At 55.7% G+C, this 12,887-nt stretch overlaps 1 protein-coding gene across 1 annotated transcript; it reads right to left on the reverse strand.

The window, feature by feature from the left end:
* Positions 1–193: 193 nt before the first annotated feature.
* SCRT2 (scratch family transcriptional repressor 2) lies at positions 194–11,783 on the reverse strand (the record flags this gene model as incomplete). The annotated part of the gene is made up of 2 exons (XM_082644773.1): positions 194–993; positions 11,651–11,783. 2 exons carry the CDS (start codon positions 11,781–11,783, stop codon positions 194–196), a joined length of 933 nt encoding a protein of 310 aa, XP_082500899.1.
* Between the last annotated feature and the right edge of the window lie 1,104 nt (positions 11,784–12,887).

Here is a 12,887-nt window from a genome sequence, read left to right on the forward strand (position 1 = left end):
ATCTCGGTAGCCGGTAAGGAGGATGTGGGTCGGGATGTACTGGGGAAGGCAGTGCCGGAAGCGAGTTCTGGGTTAGGGGCTGGAGAGAAAAGTTCCGATCTGGGAGCAGGGTCCCCACGAGGGGCGTGGGCAGGGGAACACAGCTGGGGGACGCTGAGGGCGCAGGTGGGGGGCCCCGGGAACAGCGGGAGGCTCAGCTGGCGAGGCCGGCGGGGGGCGGCGGGGGCGGCTCGGCCCCCTTGACGCAGGCGGCCTCGCAGTGCTTGTGGAGGTAGGACTTGAGCGCGAAGGTCTTGTCGCACTGGCGGCAGCGGTAGTGCTTGAAGGCCGAGTGCGTCTGCATGTGCGCGCGCAGGTTGGAGCGGTCGGCGAAGGCCTTGCCGCAGTGCGCGCAGCCGAACGGCTTCTCGCCCGTGTGAGAGCGCATGTGGCCCTGCAGCAGCCAGGGCCGCGAGAAGGCCTTGCCGCACACGCCGCACTTGTGGCGCAGGTTGTGCGTGAGCACGTGCATGGCCAGCGCAGGCATGGACACGTACGCCTTGCCGCACGTCGGGCACTTGCGCGCCAGCTGGCTGTCCAGGCTGCGGTGCGTCTGCTTGTGGCGGCTCAGGTTCGACGACGTAGCGTACGTCTTGCCGCACTCGGCGCACGCGTGCCGGTGCCCGCCGCCCGCCGGCGCCCCCGCGCGTCCCGCGCGTACCCCGGCGCTTCCGGGATCCCCCGCGCCCGCGGCATCCCCGCCGCCCCCGCCGCCCCCGCCGCGCCGCCGCCGCGAGCGCCCGTCCGAGATAAAGAAGGCGTCCATGGAGTAGCTGTCGGTCACGGCCGCCTCCCCGCGGAAGTAGCGCGCCGACAGGCTGGACTGCGGGCTCTCGGGGTCGCTGTACTCCTCCGGCGCCGCCGGCGGGTACGCGGGCTCGGCCGGCGCCAGGTCCAGGCCCGGCTTCTGGTCCGCATCGTAGCTGCTGGGGGGCAGGCAGTGCGGGGCGTAACCTGGAGGGGGCGAGACGGAAGCGGGGAAGGTGAGGCGCCCGGGAGGCGTCCCCGTGGCCGCTGTAGGGAAGTGACGGCTGCTTGTACAATAGCAGTCGCTGTCCTGCACCTGTGCTCTGGGGGTCAGGCTGCCCGAGTTCGGATCCTTCCTCCGTGGGCCGCAATAAAAATCACCCCACCCCACCCTCGTGGAGCGCGGTGAGGTCAGGTTCTACTGGCTTTGTGTTGACTGTGAAGTGCTCACAGCCACGCAAGGAAGGTATTATTATTGCACCCACTTTACAGGTAGAGAAACTGAGGCGTATAGTCTAAGCCCACAGCTAGTAATTGATGGAGCCAGGATCCAAACCTTGGCAGCCTGACGCTAAAGTCCAGGCTTTCTTTATTCCAGCAACATTCTGCCAGTTCCAGTCCTAGGACTTAACTGAATCACAGTTTCCTCATCTGCAAAATGGAGCTTATGATCGGACACTCCTTCTCAGGGTCTTTGGAAGGACTGAGTAAAGTGATGAGAAGAATGATGCATTAAGCACTTCCTGTGCGCCAAGCTCTGCCGCCATGCTTTACACATGTTAACTCATTTAATCATCACAGACCCTATGAAGTAGATCCTGTCATAATCTCCATTTTACATATAAGGAAATTGAGAGAGAACACACAGTAATTGCTATATAAATGTTAGCTATTATAATTATGCTTTTTACTTGCTTGAAAAAGCGACTTCACTGAAGATTATTTAATTGTCTGCCTCCCCCACCAGGCTGTGAGCTTCCCGGGTGGGATCTGTGTGCCTGGCTCAAAGGAGGCGTGCAAGGAATGTGTGTTGTATGAAAGAATCATAATCCTGTTAGACCCACCTCCCAGAGTTGCTGGGGGCTTTAAAAGAGGTCACGTATGTGGCATGTAATAGATGATCCAAGAAGGGAACTTCCTTGTACTTGCTCCCAAGCCTGTTTTGCTCCCTGCTCCACTAGAAGCCTTCTGGAGTCCCTCTGTGAGATTCATTCCCCCCACCCCCGCCTCGCTCCTCTCTAGAGTTGGACCAGAAATCCTTTCCATTTTGGGATCCAGTGACTGGTGGTGGGTGGGCCAGGGCTCTCCCAGGGCATTCAACAGGGGCTTTCCAAGGGCAGGGGCCACCCTGATTTGTCTCTGCTTCCCTGGGCCTTGTGTGGTCCCAGCACCCTCCTTGAAGGCCCTGGGGCCTGGGCTCCCAGGAGAGTTTCTGTTATAAGCAGGGAACTGGATTCAGAGCTTTCGTCCCCTTAAACAGCCTGCCTGATTCAGCCTTCGTGCTTTTGCCTCTCATATGGCATTTTGGGATGGTCACAGGGTGAAGTCTGTGTGCAGACTGTCCCCCAACCTGGAAAGCAATGGTGTACCCGTTCTTTCCCTCTTGTCCCTTCAGCTGCCCACACAGGGTCCTCTGAACACAGAAATGATTGGGGATTGCGGGGGTGGAGGACTCAGTGGGGAGGGGCACTGTAGTCAGATACAGAGAGGGCACCGGTGGTGGCAGTTTTATAATGGGGGGTGCTCAGCCTCTCAGCACCCCATCTTCCCCTCCTTTGGTCTGGAGGTACCCCTACCTCCCACTCCAGGAATCAGGCCTGGTACTAAAGCCCCAAAATGTTCAGGGAGTATTGTTTCAGACTGAGTTGAATACCTGTTGGGCATACCCAGACTCCCTCTTTCTCCTTCTGTATTTCTTCCTGTTGTAATTACTGATGATAATGATAGTACTAGCTGATATTTACTGAGCACTTACTAAGTGCCAGGCTCTGTGCTAAGTGCTTCACTCCCATCACCTCGTTGAATCATCGCAAAAATACCTGCGTTACAGATAAGGAAACCAAGGTTCAGAGTGGTAGTGGTACTTGCTCAAGTGGTAGTGGCGGAACAAGAGTTGGAACCCACTGCAGTGCTCCCCTTGTTTTCCACATGCTGGGAGGTCCCTGAGGAAGGGGCCATGGCTGGGTTGTTCACCTCCTATCCCCAGTGGCCCAGCTAGTGGACACTTGATAAGTATTTGTGAAATGGGTGGTGAATGAGAGAGAAAGATTTGCCAGGCCAGCCTCAATCCCCGGCCCAGCAGGGTCTGCCACAGACCGTTCTGTCTACTTGGTCTTGGGACAGCTTGATTCCCGACACTGATTGTAGCTGGGTGACCTGGAGCAAGTCGTGCATCTTTCTGCATCTCTGCTCCTTTCTCTGAGTATGGGGATAGTATAGAATGCATTTGGAGGGGGTCACTGATCATGTGGCCAGTGCCTTGCATGTGCTGTTATTAAGGAAGGATGGCATATTGGTTAAGAGCACAATTTTGGCACCAGACTACCTGGATTGAGTTCCAGTTTACTATTCCCAGTTGTGTGATCTTGGACAAACTGACCTCTCTGTGCCTCTGTTTCCTCAGCTGTGAAATGGGGGAAAATAAAAGCACCTAACTCATACAGTTTGCAGTACAGAGTCCGTGAATAAGCAAACGATAAGTGAAAAGTGAACAAATAATAACGAACACTCCTGGAGCACTTATATGTCAGATACTATTTAAAAGCTCTACACACGAATGCATCCCACCCTCATGACTCTGAGGTTGGTACCATCTTACAGATGAGGAAACTGAGGCATAAGGTAGTTAGGTAACATGCCCAAGGTTGCACAGCTAGTAACTTAGAGACAGGATTCCAACCCAGTGCCTGGCACATGTTGGCTGTTATTACGAATAATAATAGTAACAATCTCCCCAGATGGGTTTCTGTGCTGCAGTTTTCTTGGCATCTGCACAGACACATTTTGCAGCTCCAACCTGGGCCACTGTTTCCTCACCCAAGATGTGTAATTTCTGGCTCATGGTCTGGTGAGAAAAATTCTGGTGACCCACGTTGGTAGGAGCTCAGTGGACCGGGCAGTCCTCGCTGCAGCAGGGCCCTCTTTCCGTGGTGCCCTCTGGTGGTGGCCTGCAGTACTGCAGCACCTTTCTCTTGTCGCTTGGGATCTCTATATATTGTAGAACTAGGGGCGCCTCAAACAAAGGCTCCTCCTCAGCTTAGGGACAGATGTGGAATTGCCTTCCAGACAGGAGCTGTGGGGCCAGACATGATGGCCAGCAGCTGCGGAGTTTGGCATGGGTTGTGGGGTGGGAGTGGAGGGTTGTATGAGAATTTATGTGGTCATGTTGGCAGAGGTGGTTCTAACTTTGTGACCTTGGTCAGGTTGCTTAACCTTCCTGGACTCTGCCTCTACCAGAAGAAGGTTGACTGGGATGCTCTAAAAACACTCTTTGTGTCGTGGCTGAATAGACCCCTCAATGATGCCCATTGTCTTGTCCCCCATCCCCCAACCCCCGTCAACTCCACCTCATTCTCAGATCCACAGACCTTTCCCTACCTATGTGACCTTGGGCAAGTTATTTAACCTTTTTGTGCCACATCTGTATAAAGGAACTCATAATAGGATTGAATGAATTAATGGTGTAAAATACTTTGTACAATGCCTGGCAGACAGTAGCCTCTCAAGCTGTTATTTTATTGTCATTATTATTGTCCCTACATCTCCTAGTGATATCCTTCTAATCTGCTAGAGAGTGAAGGGGACACACATGGGTATCTTAGGCTGCTGTGTGACCTTGGGCAAACCACCTCACCTCTCTGGGCCTCAGCCCTGGAGAATCCTTTAGGACACTATAGGCAATGCTCTTCTGACTCTGTGCATGGAACTCAGACAAGTTTTGGGTGCCTTCCTCTGCCTTACAGGTGACTGTAGAAGGCTGAGCTGCCTGTCCCCCAGCCAACAGGGTGAGAGAGGCCTCTCTTGTTTGGGTCCAGATAGAGGCAGGGAGGGCCAGGGACTCAGAGAGAAGAGACTTGGCTCTCATCCTGGCTCTTTTACTCATACTCCAGCTGTGTGACCATGGGCAAGTCACAAGGCCTCTCTGGGCTCCAGTGCCCCATTTGAGGGATAGGGAACAGAGCCACTCCTGTGACGTGGGGCTATAGGGAAGGCTCAGAAACACTTTGGAGATGTAGAGATGTCATGTACATGTCACCTGAGAATGACTTTTGGTTTTCTCTGCTCAAAGAATCTTGATATTTTAGACTGAAGGTCCAGAATACATTTTTTTAAAATTCTGCAAGGGAAAAAAAATTCTGCAAGGGAATTTTATGAGAAATCAGGTGCTGGGTGCTTTGCAGACATTGTCTCTTCCAATTGTCTGACCCCTTGGGATGAGGGTGGGGGCATCTCTGAGAAGAACTTCTGCTCCTACTGCTTCCAGCCACCCCTGCGCCCTCTCCGTGTGCCAGGCACTGCACCAAGCCCAGAGGCCTGGAGAGGGGAGAGGAGTTGCCAAGGTCACTGGAGGAGGAGTAAGGCTCAAAACCCTCCAGAGTCTGTGTTTTTTTCCAAAACCCCTGAGCAGGCATGGAGACCTGCTAGGGGAGGGGAGATTTTCAATTGGTGGGAGGAAGGGGTGGTGGGTTTCTTCAAATACTACCACCCAGCTGGCCTGTGTCTGATGGGATAATGGGGAATTGGGGGTGGGGAGAAGCTATTCTTCTAGAAAATGCACCAGCCCTTTGTAAATCTTTGTAAATGATCAATAAAAGTAATGACTAACACTTATTGAGCACTTACTGTGTACAAGGCACCCTGCTTGGTGCTTTATGCACATTAGCTTGTGTCTAAGGGAATGTGGTGGTCACTTGCTCCGGTGCCCTAGTTCTACAGAAGCTGAAGCCCAGAGAGGAGCCTTGACCAGATCACAAACAAGTTCACACCAGAGCTAGGCTGGCCTCCTGACTCCCAGGCCAGTGTTCTTTTTCCCAGTCTCTCTCAGATTCCCAGTGTTGCAAACTTCCTCCAGGGAATTTCCAGCCCAAATCCCACTTCCCTGTCTCAAGATGAGCAGAAGAAGAGAGGGGCCTAGTAATGGGCCAGCTTCCCAGGTGGCCCACTTTCCTGAGGAGGGCCAGGCCCTGCTAGGTGGGGGTGGGGCTGGAGGGGCTGCTGCATGAGTTTATTTAGAGCTGTGTCTTGCTGTGCCAGGGCCTCGGGCCTCGAGAATCAGCTCCAGCCAGCTGAGCAGAAAGCCAGGTCTGTCAGCAGCAAAGCAGGATAAAAATAGTTTCTCCTGTCTGCTCACAGAGCTGGGCAAAGGGGCTGGTACCTCCCCCTCCCCTTATTATAGCATCTTTGTTAGCGGTTCCCTGGGCACTGGACCAGAAATGACACCCACCTCCTCCAAGGGCCTGGCAGCTGGTACACCTGCCCACCGGGGAGGGGGGGTCCTTGAGTCCAGCTGAGTGGTGGGTCGAGTGAGGTCTGGCCCAACATAACCAGGGCTGGAGGGTGCGGGGCTCGTGCCCACTGACTCAGACCCAGGGAGTGTTGAGAGGATTCCAGGGCCCCTCCCCACCATCCCTCCCTCCTGAAATCCCCCATATTCTGGTTTTTCCTGACTGTGACCCAATTCCCGTGGCCCACAGGGAGGTCCACAGCTCTGCAGGAATCAATAGGAAAGATTTTTCAAGGGGTTGTGGAGATAGGCATGGTGGCTAAGGGTCTGGAGTTGCCCAGCACTGGTTGGTGGAGCAGCCTCTTGCTCCCTGCAGGGTGTCTCTGGGGCCCTTTCTGGGCCTCCTCGAGACTGGCTGTCATGCATAATGCACATTGTCTCTCCAGGCCCCCTGTTTTTCTGCCCTACCCTCTCTGCGCCCCATAAGGTGCCCATGCCAACTTCCCTTCCTAGTCAAAAGCTGGCAATGGACACTCCATCCCAGGGGAGACCACAGCTGGAAGGAGGCCAAGAGTTCTGGGGGGCTCATCTCTCTCAGCAGTGTCTCGCATGACCCCCAGAGGGCCTCCAGGCTGCGGGGATCCCTGGAACATGTAGATGAAGCACCCACCAGGGAGGGGTGATGCGGTCTGCCATTTATGCCCTTGTAATCTCGGGCAAGTAATCTCTCTGGCCTCAGGTTTGCCTCTGGCAGTTGAAGCTAACCTTCCTCGGCACTCTGCTCTTACTGCCATTTGCCCACTGTGTGTGTGTGTGTGTGTGTAAGAGAGAGAGAGAGAGAGAGAGAGATGGGGATGTATAAATTGCTGTGCTGCCATAGGGACTTGATGTACTCTCCCGTCCACTCTCAGAAGCCACAAACTGAGACTGTCTGAAGAGTGGACACTAAGTCTGGGCCCCTCATATCCCCCTTGTGACCCCAGGCTTTAAGGGAGACCAGGGGCCCCAGATTCAGTATCCCACATGGACCCTGTTGTTCCACATTCCCAGTGACTAATTCTTAGGAAAATCAGATTTTTTGGGTCCCTAGAATGTCAGAGCTGAAAGAGATCAAGTTTGACTGCTTTTTTTCATAAGAGAGAAACTGAGGCTCGGGTAAGGGAAGATTAGTTCAGAGCCACAGAGAAAGCTGATGGTGGCTCTAAGACTTGAACCAGCCAGCCTTGAGAATAGACCTGGACATGACCTTGGACTAGAAATTGGATCTGGATCCTGATCCTGGAGCCTGAACATTGACCCGGACGTGGATTGAAACTTGAACTTGGACATGGATTTGTTCTGAATTTTGGAGTGGACCTGTAACCTGGGACATTGACCTTGGACCTAGACTTCAGACCTTGTCCTAGACCTAAGGTTGGACATGGACATTGGACTGGACGTTGGACATGGACTTTGAACCTGGACCTCTGACATGTCTCTGATCTTGACCTTGGACCTGGACCAAGACCAAGATGCCCGGGGCAGAACAGTCATATGGGCCTGCTGTGTGTCCTTGGGCACCTCCTCAGCCATCTCTGGGCTCCCTCTGCCAAGGGATTGGGGCTACCCTTTTGCATCCCTGCTCCCCAAATGGGCTTTCTGAAGTGTGGGGTAGATGTGTGGCATTTGGGGACTTTCAGCCAGGTTCCCAGGCCTGGCCTGGAGCGACTCCCTGGCGCCATCAGAGTGGGTGAGCAGAAGCGGGTGCTGGTATAATGTGGTCAACTAGATAAGCCTATGGGCAGAAGTAGGAGCGCTTCCTCAGCTGCTGGGGAGGCTTAATGTAGCTGCAGAGGGCAGACAAGTGCGTTATTGGATTGGCATTGATCCCTCATCTGCCTGGGTCAGATGCACTCTGAAGGAGTGTGGGGGCAGGATGGGGTGGGGGTGCAGAGGAAGGAGGACCTGGCATCCAGCTGGACTTCAGACTTAGGGTGTGAGGAGAGGTAGACGTGCCAGGGGCAGTGAAGATGTCCACCGGTCCCTGGAGACCACTGCTATGCAGAGGGATGGACAGCAGCCTGCCCTGAGATGCCTGAATCCCTAGCACTCCCCAGGATGGGGGCCTAGGCCTGTGAAGGGGCGGGCTTGCTAGAGCTGGAGGGCGAGGTTCTGAGAGGGTTAGGAGGATGTGAGTTGGCATCTCACCGAGAGACTGAATCTGTGCTCGGAATCACCCAGGGGACAGGAGGGGAAGGGAAGGCTCCGTGGAGGCAGAGAGCAGTGGAGGGCGCAGGAGGAGGGAAGGAGGCCTCGCACTGGAGAGGACGGCGGGATGAGATCTGCTCTCCCTTCTTCGGGGAGCTCCGCAGAGAGACCTGGAACCTTCCGCATTTGTGGGGCTTCTCCTTCCCTAGTTAGGGGTTCTGTGCATTCAGGGGGAGCCTGGAGCCCAGATGCACCTGCCACACCCTCTGGCCAGCCCACGGAGGCTGAGAAGGAAGGGAGTAAGGAAGCAAAGAAGAGCGTTGCTGGTGTGTGTGTGTGTGTGTGTGTGTGTGTGTGTGTTTGTGTGTGTGTGTAGGAGGAGTCCTCCAGGAATTCTCCAGCACTCCCAGCCTTTCCCTGAGCCGGGGATACACTCTTTAATTTGGGGTCCTGCATCTTCATCAGTTAGGAGCCTGTGGTTCCCCTGACCTCCACATTCATAGGCTCCCTTCCCCAGATTCCCCTCCCACCAGTCTCATCCTGACCCTGCAGGAATGGCTTGTAAGAGGATCTTTCTAATAACTGGAACTATCTCCAGCCCCAGGCCCTCCCCCTTCCCTCCCTCCTTTCTCCTCCCCCTCCTTCTCTCCCTCACTCTCCTCACCTCCCCCCCTCCTCTCTTTCTCCTTGTTTACCCAGCACACTTACACACGCTGAGAGAGAAAAACGTCAGCTCAGCAATTTTTCACACTTCCCTCAAACGCTCAGCAAGGTTATTTCCGGCAGAACGGAGACAACGGACCACTAGGAGCCGGCAGGCTCTCTGAGGACCCCCAGCACCCCTACCCACCCGTGCAGTGAGGGAGCCTTCACTTCCCAAACTGGCCACACCCCAGGGGTGGAAGAGGCCCCCGATAACAGAACAAGGCAGACCCTGTGTTCCCTGGCCATACCAGAGCTTGAAGGGTCACCCCCTGGTCTCTGACACTAACCATTTACTGCAGACATTGCCAGGGCACCCTGGTCAGGGTGCCTGTCCTCAGCATGGGGCAGCCTGCAGAGACTGAAGCCAAGAAAAACGCCTGGCCTCAGAAACTCTGCCACCCTCAGCCAGACATCAGATGGTAAATGGAGCCCTACAGAAACCCTGACAATGGCCCCCTGCATTCTTTTAGCCCCTCATCCAGTCATCTCTACTGCCTCCCAACCCAAACTTGACCTTCACAGAAGCTGAGCTTGTCAAAGTTGGAAGAATACTTAGATCATGCCATCCAAACTCTTTCACTGCTGAGGAGGCGGAGGACCAGAGAAGGGAAGGCACTTGTGCAAGGTCACAGAGCAAGTCAGAGATCTAAAGCCCAGGCCTCCCAGAGTTCCAGACCAGATATCACACTATCAGGACAGCTTCAGGATTCCCCAGAGGGAGCTGGTCTGGAGCCCTTTGGGGAAAGGGCCAAGGACAGGGATGGTTCTAGGGTATCAAAGCTGGTAGAACATCCCTGCTGATGGCTTCGCCCTTACCCTGCTTCCCACCATTCACTCAGGGGCTCCTTTCAAAGCTTTTTTGAACTGAATTCAAGGCAAGGTGTTCCTGCCTCCCTCCTGAGGAACAGTCTGCAGTCTTGGCTGTGCATGAGAAATTCTCTGGGCTTCTCTAGGTTTTTTCAGCTGGCCTGGGACAGGACCAAGGGGGACTCAGCAGGCAGAAGCCCAGGGCTTTGTGTTAGTTCCCCAAGGGATCCACATCCCAGGGTTGCAGGCATTTCCATTTCTACCCAGGTCCCCAGCCCTGGCATGGCCCCAGGTCCACCCTCTGTCCTGCAAGCACTCAGATAAGCCCACCCATATTCCTGGGCTTCAGTCCTCAACCCCAAGAGGTCCTGGGGTCAAGAAAAGAGGACAGTAGAATATGAGACATGTGGGCAAAGAAAAAGGGAGGTTGATTCTCTTGGGGATCTGGGGGAGGCCAGGAGATGAGGGGCTGTAGCTGTATCCCTGATCACTCCCTAATTTCTTTGACCTTGATGAGGTCACAGAGCCTTTTACTCAGCGCTCTCTTGCTACCTGGCTTGGCAGAGTGATGGAATGTGGGTGAAGTGCTTGGAAATCCCTGAGGCAGAAGCTCCCACCCTCCTGCCTTTGCCATCTCAGCTTCCCCCCTCTTCTTCAGTCCTTTCTTCTCTCCTTTTTCTCTCCTCTCCTCTCCCCTTCTCTCTCTCTCTCTCTCACACACACACACACCCCAAAGCTGATGCCACATGTGATGTCAGATTTCTTACTGCCAAAGGGATGCCCTCGCTCCAGACACCTGTCCTGGTGGGGACCGTCAGAGGAGAACCCCTTTGTGATCCCCTTCATGGGGGATGGGGTCCACAGAATCAGTCTCTGATTCTTCTCCACACCCTCCAGAGATCACCCCCTTCTGGGCCTGAATGACCTCTCGTCCCCCAAACCCTTGTCCCTACAGGCACTTGCTCTGAAAAGAAATAGAGTGTGTGTGGGGGTAGGGGACTGACGAAAAACAGCAGGGCTGACTCTGGAGGGGAGTGAGAAACTGGAGGGGGAGGGAGTGCAGCCCAGGAGACCAGGAGCCACTTTGGGGGAACCCCTCCTAGAAATTCCCTCTTCCTCTCAGTCCCCAGGACTGGCCCAGCCTTTGGCAGGCATGCGGCTGAGGGTAACAAAAGAGTTGCTGAGAGAGGGGGCCGAGAACACTTGTCTGGCATCGCCAGGGGGAGTAGGCTTGAAGGGAAAGAGGGTGCCCCCAGCTACCCCCAGGGAACCAACCCTATTTCCCCAGGGATTGGTAGTCCAGGCCGGTTTACCTTCCCCATAAAGGAGCACTTTCGGGCAACCAGCCTCCTTCCCTCAACCACGGAGAGGGGACCCTCAGATTGCCTTATGCATTAGCCCCCCAGCACTAGCCCTTCATGGGCACCTCTCTCTCTCCATTCTCTCACCACCCCTCACTCTGGCACCAATCTAGGGCCACAACTTTCAAAGTCCGGGCTGGCGCTTGATGGCGGGATGGGCCGACCCTGCGACTTTCCCTTTGTACGGACCTGGCCCTTGCCCCGCCCGCCCAGCCCTTGGGAAGCCCGGGGGGCGCACACAGCCAGGGTCATCTCCTCCCGGGGTTCCCTACCGCGCGCACCCCTCCTCGTGGCCCGAGTTGGGGAGGGCCCGAACTCCCCTCCCCTCTTCTCCCCCACCCCCCCGCCGGGTCCCACTCACCGTTGTCCTCGGGTGGCCCCCGGGCGCCAGGCAGCACGTAGGCGGTCTCCAAGGGGTGATAGGTGGGGGCCGGCACCCCGCTGCACTGGAAGCCGTCCCCTTTGATCTTCTTTACCAGGAAGGAGCGGGGCATGGTGCGACTGGCGGGGGGCTCGGCGGGGGCACTAGCGAGGGGCCCCGGTGGGGGGAGGCGGCCAGCCGGGCGCGATTGGCTGGCTGTGCGGGGTTTCAGCACTGGACAGCTCCCAGCGGGCGGGCGGGCGGGCGGGCGGCCGAGCGGAGCCGGCACCGGTGGCGGCGGCCCCGGCTCTGGCTCTGGCTCCCGCTCGGGCTTGGCGGCGGCGGCGCGCAGACAGGCGATCGCTGGAGCTGTGCTCAGCACTCCGGCTGCCGGCTTTATATGGGACGCAGGCTGGAGGAGATCAGGTGGTCCCCTAGCAATGGAACTGTTCAGCGCTCTAATCCATCAAATGTCCCCCAGGACAATCGCTCCGCACACGTTCCCCTGAACCGGCGGCGGTGGGGGCAGGCCAGGCTCAGGGAGCAGCGGGCAGGCAGGAGGGGAGAAAGTGAGGGTGAGAAAGGCGCAGAGATATAGAGAGACGGAGAAGGGGGGGGAGGGAGACAAGGGGGAGAGAGAGAGAAGAGATACATAGAGAAAGACAGAGACATATAGAGAAAGAGAGACACACACACTGAAAGAGGTAGAAATAGGAGCAGAGAGACCAAGATAAGGACAAAAAGACACAAGAGAGAAAAAGAGAGAGAAGAAAGGCAGAGATGGAGAGAAGTAGCAACACACACGCCCACGGGAGAAAAAGAGAGCTCCAGATACACAAAAACAAAGCACCCCAGGGATGCAAAGAAAGGGAAAGAAAAGTGCAAGACAGAGAGAGAAAGAGAGGGGAGAGGAGGTAGAGTGGTCTGAGCAGGCGGCGTTCAGGCACATGGGGACAGGGAAGGGAATGCAAAGAAAAGAGTGTGAGCTCGCCAGCGGCGATCCTCCTGCCGCCAGCCCTCTCCCTGTCCCCCAATTTTGAAGGAGCTAGTTTGGACACTCAGCTTTAACTAGGGGAAGTCATCCCCCCACCCCAGCTTGGCCTCCCACTGAAGCCCCCTGTTGGGTTTGGGGTTTAACTTTCTTCTTCCAGAACTGATGGGGGGAGCAAGTCCCCGATGCCGATGCCCAGCCCCGCTCAGCCAGTCCTGTTCCGGTGCCTAGCTCAGGCGCGCGCTG

The sequence above is a fragment of the Mesoplodon mirus genome (assembly GCF_964341445.2).
Source record: "Mesoplodon mirus genome assembly, chromosome: 15".
Taxonomy (NCBI): domain Eukaryota; kingdom Metazoa; phylum Chordata; class Mammalia; order Artiodactyla; family Ziphiidae; genus Mesoplodon; species Mesoplodon mirus.